Source organism: Drosophila santomea, chromosome 3L (genome assembly GCF_016746245.2).
Source record: "Drosophila santomea strain STO CAGO 1482 chromosome 3L, Prin_Dsan_1.1, whole genome shotgun sequence".
Taxonomy (NCBI): Eukaryota; Metazoa; Arthropoda; class Insecta; order Diptera; family Drosophilidae; genus Drosophila; species Drosophila santomea.
Window position 1 is genome coordinate 5,633,678 of NC_053018.2, and position 12,940 is coordinate 5,646,617.

A 12,940-nucleotide genomic window follows, 5' to 3' on the forward strand; every position below is an offset into this window, starting at 1 on the left:
TTCATTGTTTTTCACAGAGTTTCGCTTTCCGTGTGCCATTGTTGTTGTCATTGTCTTCATTGTTTGTTTGCGAATTTATTTATGTGTGTGTATATGCCATTTATACATGTACAATCACACCAACACTGACACATAAACTCTGTTTTTTTTTTTAAAATGTATGTACGTCCCAATTCGTTTGTCTTGAATTTTATTATACGGAAAAAGTGTTTTCTTTTATTTCATTTCTGGTTTGCCGTTTTGTTTGGCTGAACAACGAAAGTGAAGGCGGCGTATTCCGCCATTATTTAATATTCAATATGCTTTGTCTGGGGAAATGGAAAAATTATGCATATTAAATGACGAGTCCAAGGCGAAAGGAAGCTGATGCCAAAGTTCCCTGCTCCCGTGATGTGGCATTGAAAAATAACCTCAGCTCATGTTGCCCCCACTCCCCTCCAGCAAGCTTTTCATGTTTGTGTTTATTTGCCCAGATGATTGACATATAAAAAAAATATGATTTTATTGCGATATTTTGTTAGTTTGATGGGCGATCCTTCGATGCCTACGCGCCCAATTTATTAGCTTGACAACGGCGAAAAAATATAATTTACGAGCGACTTATGTGCGGATTGAGTAAACAAAGTTATGACAACGGGATTAATGGGTGGCCAGGGATTCGCAGCAAGGATTCCCCTTTAAATTTCTAGAATGTAAAGATTTTGTAGACAGTCGCTTTACTTAAGATTTAAATGCCCTTCTTTTAAATGCACTTGTACTGAAGTTATTAAAAGTTATGTGACAAGTTGAAAATTACTATGCGTTACATTCTGCAAACTTTTTGGCGACAATACAACTTGCTTGTCATTAGCTGCTGACATGTGTAATGGCTGTGCCAACTATTTTAATCTTCAAAGCAGAGTGAAAGCTGCTTATAGCTGTTAATTTCTCCTGCACTTTCACCTTAATGCACTCGGTTAGCCCCTTAGCCCCTTAACCCGATTATCTGTTTATCTTCATCCCTAGACCACCCACAGACACCCGCACACCCTCACACACATGCAGCGTTTTATGTTGTGTCAGAGCTAAACCTTTCAACGGCAAATGATTTATGAAGTGAGCAAAGGGAAAAAAGAAAAGTAAATATATATAGAAAAAAAAGGGAAAGCGGACGGGAAAACCCAAGCCAAACATGCAACACAATTTGCTTTTATTAAAGGCGACAATGGCACGAACACCTAACGAAGAAAGCGCATTTTTTTTGGGGTCCAGGCAAATCCGGGAATCTGGAGTCCGGGTCTCGAAACAAAGCGCACAACGTGGGCGATAACAAGCCCAATCATTATGGCTATGACAATGCGGCAAAGGATCCCAGCTGAACAGGACCCCACTTGAGCGGCTGCTCTCGAGTGTCCTGTCCTAGTGTCCTGTCCTAGTGGCCTGACACATATGCGGACTCGTCTGAGTGTGACATGATATGCGAGCACTTTGTAAAATGGGAAATATGAAGGAGCAGCCAAGCATCCAAGCAGCCAAGCAGCCAAGCAGCCAGCCAAGTAAGGAAGGAACAATGTTGGCCCAGGATATGGATATTCAGGATTTACGCTCATACGGCTGCCTTACATAACTTTCTGAGCTGCGAGTGTTAAGCGACATTTTTCTATTTACCCACACACGCTGGCCATTTTTATGGCCGCCAGGATACCCAGGATACAGAAGGGTCTCCAGCTACCAACTACCAACTACCAACTACCAGCTACCATCATTCGCCGGATATCAGATGGCAGCAAGGGAGCGCCATAAATCCATTATTCCCATGATTTGTTATTCAATATTTTGTAAGTAGATTAACTTGCGGCGCACATTTGTTTGCCACCGAGCGCCGAAAGGCGACTGTCAGCGTGCGGTCCGTTTGCAGAGGGTAAATGTGCGAATTAAGCGAGGACTCGGCGACGAAAACAGGACCTTGTCCGCACCCCAAAACGTAGAAAACATAATTTACCAATCTATTTATCATATTTTCACCCCACGCTCCCTCCGCATCCAACATAAAACGGCCAACGGAGCACCGATGCTGAGTGACCACTTAAATCACCACAAGAATAGACATTCGAATTGAATTTATGACACCAGCAAAAAAGTTGCCTGTGTATTTTGGCCCCAAGGATATGGCATTTATGGTGTCCTGCCATCCACGTCCCTTCTGTTTCTTATGGCCACTCGGCAATTTATGGCCCCTTAAGTCAGCTGCTCCAAGTTGACCAAGTGACCGAGGCAGACAAATCTTTTTAATCCACTTGCATTAGAGTTGATTGAGAAGTTTTGTACTCCTAGATTGCATTGCCCTATATTGCTATGTATTGAGGTGGCTATAAATAAAAAGCAGTCAAACAACTATTTCGAGTGCTATAAATGCGCACTTGCAAAACTCAATCAATCTGGCAAATAATGTGCAAGCTTAAATTGGTTTTCTGCTGCGGAATCTACACAATAAAAGTACCAATAGAAAATGTATTAAACCACCTATGATGTACCCATAATCTCCATCCATTAGTAAGCTATACACTCACCTCAATGCGATTATCATCTAGTTCCAGTTCACTGAGGCTCCACAATTCCGCAAAGACAGTGTCGCCGATAAAGTTCAGATTGTTGCGGGTCAGCTTGAGCACATTCAGATTGCCCAATCCTCGGAAAATCTCGCTGGTCAGCACATTAATCTGGTTGTGGGCCAGATTCAGGAAGGTTAACCTGGCCATATCGGCGAAGAGACCCTCGTGCAGAGTGCTGATATTGTTGTTATTCAGGAAGAGCCTTTCGCAAAGTGGCAGATTACGGAATGCATAGCGGTCCATCTCGAAGATCTGGTTGTGCTCGAGGTTCAACTCCCTCAGCCTGATGTGATTGGCGAAGGCGTCCTGGTCCAGAGCCATAATGTGGTTGTTATTCAGGATAATCCTCTCCAAGAACGGCAGATTGGCGAAGGCATAGCTCTTGACAATCTCCACCTGCGAGTACTCAATCACAATGCTGCTCAGGTTCTTCAGCGGTTCAATGATCATCGTGGGTATGTAGTCCAAGCGGGCATTGTTTTGGATCACAAACTTCAGTTCCCTCAAACGCTTCTGCTGATAGAATCGCGTCCAGGTGGTGTCGTTCTGATGCAATCCCTCCGAGAACACCCAGCACTCGGCCTTCTGCACTGGCACATGGTTCTCATCCGGGGTACAGTAGCACATCAGTTTCATGTCCCGCCGCCGGGTGCAGAATCCAGTGCTGTCCATGGGTCCACTGTACCCGGTGCTGCCCGAGTTCACGGCACTACTGCTGGTGAACACATAGCCGGAGGAGGAGCCCGCTGTCGACGAGGAGCCACTGTAGTAGCCATTGTTCATGTTGCTGCCGCTGCTGCTGCTGCTGCTGGAGGAGGACGAGAGGACGCCACTGTTGCTGCCACGCCCCCTGGTGCGACGGTCATCCTTGGCGCGCCCCTCGGTGGGCGTGACCAGGCAGGCGCCAATTAGCAGGAGCGAAAGGAGCAGGAAACAGATGGCGCTGTCCGCCAAAGTCGCCATTTTATGGCGCTGATGATGCGGCAACATGGCCAGCTTTTTCCTATCGCTCGGCGGAGCGGATTCTGCAAATTGAGGGAACAAAACAGAATGACGTGGTCAATAAAATTGGTTTATCTTGTGGCTATGGGCTACAACACCTAAAGAAATAAACACTGCTTTATTTACTTGGAGGATTTTACATAAATGTTGTATATATCCATTCTAGAGTATCTTATTACCTATATTCTTAAAAATGGGTAGATATTTTCTATAACTCAAATAGCTCATTCTCTCAGTGTATCAGTCAAGGTGAAAATGTTTCGGACGCAAAATTAGATTTTCCTGGCTTGGTTTTTGTGTTTGCAAATATCCCGAAACAAACTCGCGCCTAACAAATGGATTTCATTTCATGTTTATGACAACTGAACCTTGTTCAAGGTGGCGAAAAATTGAAACTGGCATCAAAGTTGGCAGCCATTCATTGGAGTTTATTTGCCCACTTGATGGCTGTATTGTTCTCGCTTCAGCGGCAAGTGCTCCATAAAAATGCTAATTAATGTTGTTAACTTTCTCACTTTTGCTCATATTTCATTTGGCCCAATTCGCGGGATGCCGCACTGGATTCATTCTCATCCTCATCCTCATCCTCATTCCAGACCCGCAACTTATTTCCCCCTTTTCACTTGCGCCCCCATGAAAGTTGAATTGGCTCGTTGCGAAGCCTCCTGCTGACTTCATTTGACGCTCGGTTGCTTTGTCACTTGGCCCTTTCCCAATCCCAATCCCAATCCCATTTGGGCTCACCATTTTACCCCCATAAACAAATTTATCGAGCTCATAAATAACTGCAACACTGTCGCTGATTGTTCGCTCAACGGCAGCGGTGAAGAGATGGGAATCCCCCTTCATTTTGCATTTCAAGTGTCATCGGGCAAAGTGCTCTCTAATTATGCTCGTATTTTTTAATAAATTAATAAGTCACACGGACACCGGGCATATTTCGGCTTCTGGTTGCTGGCTTATTGGTCGTTTTGGTCTTTTTGGCACTCGACTGCCGGGTTGGATGGCATAATGAAGTGTAAATAAGTTATTGTCAGTTGTCAAGTGAGTTATCGTCGTTATCGACAGTCAGCCCAGTGATTTGCATAAAATATTGTCGCAATTTCCAAGGGGGCTGGGGGGATGGAAAATCAAGGGGATTAGGTGGATGGAAAGACGAAAGTCACTTGAGTTATTGACTCGGGCATGCTTCATTACATTGATTTCGATTATAAATTTTAAATAAAACGATGATAAGTGCTGCGTAGCATGATGCGATGCTTATTCCGGCTTAGCCAGCTTCCCCCAGCTACCCATTCCAGCTCCATCTGCTGTTCATCTGCTCGTTTTGGGCAAAGTTCAGGGCTCAAGGAGCATTAGAAGTGGCTCACACCGCAGGATTAAGTACTCAAAATATACATGAAAACTTTGCGCAGCCAGACAGAAGGCAGCTGAAGATGACTTGATGGCTTCAATTTAAATATCAAAGCAAAGTCGAAACTAAAATGTCCTCAAACATACACACTCACATATATCTCTTTCTATATATAATATATAATACATATATAGTACTCTTGCGGAGAGTGAACCACATCATATTTAGCTGGATATATATGTGGCAATGGAATGGGGTGGTTGTTTCACATATTCTGGGAATTTTTAAGTGTTCCGTGAAGCAGCAAATCAAAAAATATACTGCATGAGTGTGTAATTAGATTTTCCCACAAAAACGAAAAAGGGAAGAGAAAAACTCAACCACACACTTGGATTTGTTTTGCACTCGAGGAAAATCAGTTAGTGGCAAACATTTCAACGTGGCTCTTTAAATTTGCCATACATTCGTGTCTGTTTTCCAGTTATGGAGCTATCACACCTACTTTTTTTTTTATGTGCACACATAGAGCAACGCGTCGCTGACAGCCAATTACTCAAAGGCCTGAATGGAAAATGGCCAGAAGAGTAGGGGAAAATGGCTGAAAGAGAGCGTTACAAGCAAATGAAAAATCAATTTGTTGATTATGCATAAATCATAAGATTTATGCGACTCCTCACTCAGCATTTATGAGTCATTTATCAAACGAGCAAACTTTTCTCCACTGCCTTCATGTCAGAATCACAAAAACAGAAAGCGACGAAGCGAATCACAAATCGAAGTGGCAATGGCGGCAAAAAACATGAAGAGTGCAAAAACGCTGGAGATGTTTCATTCATCTTGAGTTGATCTAAATAATATACATATATATATATGTATATATACAGGCGATAACAATGTCTAGAATGTCTAGACCGAGAAGATTTTAATGTATACATAACGATGGCATCTTTGCACGGGATTAAATGCACGCTGCATGCAAACTGATCTGCCTGGCTTAAGTTCTTCATTTCGGAGCGAAAGCAAACACCAGCAGCAGCAAACCTTGACGACAAACAATTACCAGGAAAATTATTCCCCCAGGGAAAATGGCAGTAACAGCAGCAGCAGCAGCAGCAGCAACTAGCAGATGGACTACACAATACAGCAGCAACTATAATATAGTTGGCAGCAGAAACAGCTGGGAAAATGGAGCTGCAGCAGGCTCGTTGCCAAATTAAAGACAAAAACTTTAACGGGGATAATCACGACAGCAGCAACATCAAACAGCAACAACAAACAGCAACAACAAACAGCAACATCAAACAGCAACATTAAACAGCAACAACAAACAGCAACATCAAACAGCAACAACAAACAGCAACAACAAACAGCAACATACAGCAGCAACATCCAGCAGCAACATGGGCAGTAAAACAACAATGGTGGGGCAACGTTGCCGTTGCAAGAGCAACATCAGCCAAATTGGGAACCGTTACATGATCAAAATGTGGGGCAACAGCAATATTTGGTCATCTGGTAACCAGCAGTGACCAGAAGCAGTGACTAGCATACAACACAAGGAAATCTGTAGAATATGCGCCGTTATAGTAAATAAGAACTATTAAGGAGAGTAAGGATACCGAGGCAACCTGCAACACTGGCAATATATGCAGCTGCAACACGAGCAACATTTTCGGGTGGAACAACAGCAGCAACACTAATTGCTCAGGTAAAAGTGTTAAGCTTTAGAGCAACTCAAGCAGCCGCAACAACCAAAGTTACTCAGATGGACTGTATATACACCACGGTGCTACAACATTAAAACTTTCAGCAAAGCATTAAGCATGGGCAGCAGCGCTAGTTGCAACACCAACGAAAGTGAGAGCAAGAGCGGCGGCAGCTTAAAGGAAAGTCAGTGCAGCAACTGCAATAATAACATGGCCAGCAACATTCAGGACAACAGCAACAGGAGCCAGGATACGGGCACCCTTAATGTTTCGCCCAGCGCAGTGTTGTTGTTGCGAGAAAATTGCAACAAGAAGCAATTTGTCTTGTTGTTTATAATTTCGATTAAACTTTCGAAGCGAATAACGCATATGTTTGTGTGTGTGTGTGTGTGTGTGTGTGTGTGTGGGAGTCTCTGGAAGTCCTCGGCTGTGCTGTGCTGGGTTTCAGTTGTGCTGGTGTGCGTGCAAACAATGGGCCGTGCAAAGGCGGCGAGTCCTTTTGCCGGGGGGAAAAGGCGTGTGAAAGTGTGACAGAAGTGTCGACAAGGAGCGAGGCAGCAACAGCAACAGCAGAAACAGAAGCAACAGCAACAGCAACATCAGCAGCAGCGGCAGCAACATCAACCGCAGCAACAACAATGATGATGACGGCGACCCAGTGGGAAATTGGAGCAAAGCCGCAGCTAAGCTGACAGCCACGCAAGCAATTTCCCAGGGAAACGGGGCAAACACAACAACAACCGGGGCCAGATAATATTTTCCAGCAATGGAAATTTCTTAGCTTTAAAAAGGCGGCTCTACCAAGAAACTCGACTCGTTATGGCCTTGTTTGCCGTATCGGGAAACTTACGACAAACGCACATATTCGTATCGCATACAAACCATGTCTAAGGTTGATCAAGACAAAAGCTCAGAGTCGGGATACTGCTGTGTGGAAATTGTTTTCAATTTTCGTTATTTGACAAATGGTGACACTTCCGCTGTGGCAGCCAGGACACCAGGACACCAGGATACCAGCATCATCGCCAGCCCAGAACGAGACCGGGCCAGGACTTTAACAATATGTGCACAGCAAGCCACGTCTGCGTCTGTGTGTCATGAGGTTTTGTCAACAATAAGTTTTTATGCCGGAAGACTCGTAGTTGTTTATGGCAGTCCCCCATCAGATGCAGCATCCTCGGGCTCAGCCGCATCATCATCATTATCATCAGAAGCATCAGAAGCATCAGAAGCATCAGAATCATCACAATCATCAGAATCATCGCCAGAATCAGCATTTCTCACAGCGGGTTTGTGTGCACGGCGGAAAAAAGGTTATACATTACATATGCGCTTCATATAGACATATCAATTTGGCAACTTCACTCCTTTGAAGAATTAATCATAATATAGACTGTTAGTTACAGTTTAAGTCAGACTTAACTCTTAAATCTACTTTATATTTATTTTGCGTCCGTGTAAGATTCACCTCAAATAACGTGTCCTGTTCCTCTATCATGTGAATATAACTTTAAGCTGTGACATGAACGCAGCTCGGACGTGCCTGACTTTGAGTGAGTGACTCTGACTGACGGACTGGCGAGTTGGGAATGGGGATTGGGGATTGTGGATTGGGGGAATGGAGCCACTAAGGGTTAGTCGCTTTCCATTTAGCTGAGCTGCAAATAAAACGACAGCTACAAAAACTTGGTCAGTTGGACAAACTGCAGTTCCTGTCTTCGGTGGGATGTACATACATATATGCTCTGACCCGTGAACTCCAGGATTCTCGTCTCAACTGACAAATGACGCAGTGGCAAAACGGCAGACGAAACACAGCCATCAATCAGTGGGCCCAGTTATGACGTCCGCACGTTTTATTCGCATTTTTATTAAGGCTCACAAATATCCGGATTTGTCCTTGGCTTGCGTCACTTGTCAGCGCCAGTTGGAGTCTGTTTCGATCAAATCTGGTGGACTTCTTGGTGGAAGGAGCAGTAGGATCCTTGCCCATATATATTTATTGTCAGCCATGTCACACTTCATAAATATTTCATAAATTGCTTCGCATTTATTTTGACAGTCGCGCCAAAGTTTCGACTGCCATTTGTTAACCCTTTCACTTGCCGCTGTTACTACAAATACTTTCTTTTGTTTTTTTTTTTTGTTTCTTGGCCCGCTTATTGTTATTTCGGTTATCATGCGAGGCAGTCATTGCCAGCTGTCACACATATTCACATATTGTCCTTGGGGAAAGGCACCTAAACGCCCCCTCCCTCGCCCACCCAATTCAATGTTCCCTATTGCCATATTGCCAAAAGGCAAAATCTGCAGACAGGATTCATTCTCGCACTTTTGACTGCTTTTAACTTGGGTTCCATTTCCCAAAAAAAACTGCTCCTCGACTTGGTCTTGTACGTTTTTTAGCTTTTAGCATACCTGTCAGCAGAATAAAATGGAAACTAGTTGCCAGTGCAAACTTTCGTCTTTCGCCCTTTTTGTTGACACATATTTCTGGACGAAAAAAAGCTAGCTATACCACTATGCATATGCCTGCCACGCCCCCTGCGGCATTCAGACAGACAACGCCCCACTGCACTTGAGCTGGTTGGCACATTACTTTGGCCGTCACTTCAGCGATTTTTTAGTCCTGATTCTTGGTGGCCTCCTTTTCGGCTGTACTTTAAGTTTCCCTCATCTCTCGCAGGACTTTCGAGAGTCCTGGCAAACTGCTTAACGCCCAAATTGGCAGCACCTGGCCAAAAGTGTTGGCTGACTGTCCTGGCAGATAAGTAGTCGTCCGAGGCTTTTCTTTTCCCTTCGCTTTTCTTTTTCTATTTTTGTTCTTTTCCTTACAGGATTTTCCCTTTTTCTTATTTTTGCGAGCTGTGTGTTTTGACTTTCAACGAGCAGCGAAATTATTTTCGCTGTTGCAAGTTTGTTGCAACTTTTCCCTGACGCAAAGTGAAAATTTGTCATGCTCGTTGAGCTTCTTGAGTTCCCCCTGCTCCGTGATTATATAATAAATTCCTTCAGCTGGGCAAAAATGCTCCGCAAAGACAAACACAAAGACAAACAAACATAAATACAGACTTAGCGCAGACAGACTCGTCTGAGAAAACTTTTAACTCACTTGCCAAATATTTTAGCAATTTTTGAATAAAACATTCTCAAGATTCCGGGCATTCTCCAGCCCGTTGACAACACCCGTTTATCGCCCTGTCATGTACACAAAAACCCCTTATATCCTTTTATCCACCTGTTTCAGCACTTTAAAGTTGAGTTTCATAGGGGCCTCTACTTAATTAGTTGGAATTCCTGACGCTGGAGAGTTCCTATCACTAGCATATGTACTGTATACTTTTTGCTGTCCCTCAGGACATGTTCTTACCTTTCGATTGAGTCCTGGAAAAGGCCGAGTCACGTACACTAGTACACAGTACTCAATCTGCTGACTAATGCAATGTATCTGCAAATATATGTGGAGAGGGAAAAACAAATTAGTTTGATATTACTTATTATTATAATGTCATGTTTCGGTCTCGTTACAGACATGTTTTTCAGCCACAAAATTATAGCGTTGCTGGAATTGGTATATACTTTATTCATAAGCCCCTGGGAGGGCCTCAAATGCTAATGGAAATTGCGTATTAAATAAATAACGGGGAGAATATAATATGAATCGAAAAATAAACTACATTATCTAATCACAATCCGAAATGAGCTAAGCAATTTATGGATTGTTCAAACTTGTTCGTGTGGAAATGAATGCGATCATACTAATTAAACTATTTATGGTGAATATCTCTAAATCAAAACAAAACATTGCATGTACAAGTTTTTCATTTCATTTCCGTTCAGAAAATGTTATTTCTAGTTCCAGTTATATTAGAAACTCCACCCTTTCAACGTAATCCATTGTGTTCTATGACTCTCGCCAGGCTTATACAACTTCATAGGCTGCGAAGATCAAAGGCTTGGCCCAGCCAAATCTAATTGCGTTAATTTTCCAGTAATTGTGGTCTGGCCTAAGTTCACTTCCAGCCAGGACATGCGATAAGGTAAACAGCAGAAAACAGAAAACGGCCGGGAACAAAGGGAAAAACTATTAACACGAAGGGGGACACTGTGGGTGTGGAGTCCTGGCCGCAGGACGAAATGGCGGAGGTGGTGCACATGTGTGAGGAGAATGCGTGGATTGTGCACGGGGTCAGGGGTCAGGGGTTCATGGGTCGTGGGCGTGTACGTGGACGGCGCGTTATTCAAATAGTTTCGGTCGCCAGGCGCTATTAAGACGATAACGACGATGACGACAGCCCGAGGCAATTCCCCATCGGGGGCGGCACCACGCCCACATGTGTGTGTGATGTGTGTATGAAAATGGAAATGAAATAATTGCATTGGCTACGCCTAAAGAAGAGGCACAAAAAAACCGCTCTGGAACTTGCCCCCCCAGAACTTTCCCCCAGCACTTTTCCGCTTTTCCACCCGTGGTTGTTTACTGCACTCATAATCGCCTTCAGTGTTCGTTGACCATTTGTGGGTTTTTTCTACTTTTGGGTTGTTTCTCGTATTTTTTACTCATTGCCGCGTAATTATGCCCGCATTTCTGGTGCCCCATACACTTTTTGTGTTATTTGAATATTTAATAAGATTTATGCCATTCATGCCAGCGATGCCCTCCGATGATTAAGCATTGAATAATTGCTGACGGAGGCGAAATCCACGAGAAAACGTGGCGGGGCAAGTGCTTTTGTGGCAAACCGAACAATTGTCTGGGGCGCCGAGGAGTGGGCGGAATATCGGGGCATCTAAATTTGATTGTCGGTGGAATGTCAAACAAGTTCAAACGGCGGCTGCCACTAGCAACAGACCGAAGCCAAATGAAACCCCAGAAAGGAGTTGTTCAAACGGCGGGAAAAATCAGGAAAATGCCATCTACCCCACGGGCGAAAACATATGGAAAATTGGATTCAATGACATTGATTGTTCAATTGGGCGAGCTTATCGAGCGAGGTGCACAAACATGTTTAGACGGTAATGCGATACAGAAACAGGGAAACGATCCAATTTGCTTAGATCATTAGATTCCCAAAAGGGTTCGAGTTTATATGGCTAAAGTTACCGTATTTATTACCAGTACTTTCTGTATAACAAAAAGAGCACTTAAAGCCACGTCGATATAATACTATTCAAAATGATCTTAAACTTCAAGTGGAATATGGTACATAGCTTGTAAGTTTCCTTAACTTCTCTAGGACTATAAAGTCACCAGTGAGTTTCAAATTTAATTTAAATTAACCCCCTTTTCCAGCTAGTTTGATACTAACTAGAACAAGAACCAACTCCTGATTTGATTAAAATCAATTTACCAAATCGTTGCTTCACTTAAATTACGACAAGCATTTTATTTACCCACATGCCATGTGAACAATTTGCATGTGGATAATCTTGGAGTTGGAGTCTCTGTCGGAAATTGCTGCATCGTTTCCATTTCATGTGTGAGGCAATAAAAATTTAATATAATTACGCACAATTTCCAGTTGAAGTTTATGGCAGAGACATGCCAAAAGGATGGGTGGGGTTTTCTCTCTCTCTCTCTCATTTTTTTTTTTTGGGAGGAACGTGAGCGGGGAAATCACATTCGCAGGACTCGACGTGACTTTTGACAGTGGCAGTGGGAGTGGGAAGGTCCTGGAGGTCCTGATGGTCCTGGCAGCTCGCTTGCTAGGGACTTTATGAGCCGCCGCCTCGGCAAGACAAACATAAACACTTGTGCTTCAAAGGGAGTGGTGTGGAGGGCGGCGTGGCACGGGGTCAGGGGTCAGGAGGCGTGGCAGGACTGCAGCTGATTTCATAAAGTGTAACAAGCCAAAGCTTTGAGCTCAACTGCTGCGACAAATAAGCGACAGCAGAGCCCCAAGCTTCCCGCTGGAGAAAAGTTTCCGAGTACCAAAGGATATACGTAAGCATGCGTGCGTATGTGTGTGTGTGTGTGTGTGTGTGTGCTGTGGCAGCCTCCGTGCCAACACACGCACAGGCCGCACACACACAGTGGCACAAACAGGACACGAAGGAGACACCGCTGCGAGTGCCTGCGAGTTAAATATTTGCCTCGCTTGTTTACATCCAAGACCCCAAAAGCAAAGTTGCCACACGACTCCCGATCCTGCCCCTCCTTGTTGTGCCCCCCTTTCCCCACCCCCTTCCAGCTCCACGAAGTCCTCGAGTGCTCAGTTGCCCTTGGCAAGTTGTTATTTCTTAATATTGAGAGCTGCGGATGATAGGCGGCATGATAGGGAGTTGAA

At 44.1% G+C, this 12,940-nt stretch overlaps 1 protein-coding gene across 2 annotated transcripts in view; it reads right to left on the minus strand.

Moving 5' to 3' along the window:
* Nucleotides 1-12,940, minus strand: part of LOC120448416 (connectin) — a 132,311-nt gene that overhangs the window by 16,824 nt on the left and 102,547 nt on the right. For both annotated transcript variants that reach the window (XM_039630415.1, XM_039630416.1), the window contains 2 exons: nucleotides 10,024-10,101; nucleotides 2,550-3,616 (listed from right to left, as the gene is read on the minus strand). In XM_039630415.1, coding sequence (XP_039486349.1) covers nucleotides 2,550-3,581 — 1,032 coding nt within the window. In that variant the 5' untranslated portion in view covers nucleotides 3,582-3,616; nucleotides 10,024-10,101. The remainder of the gene's footprint in view (nucleotides 1-2,549; nucleotides 3,617-10,023; nucleotides 10,102-12,940) is intronic.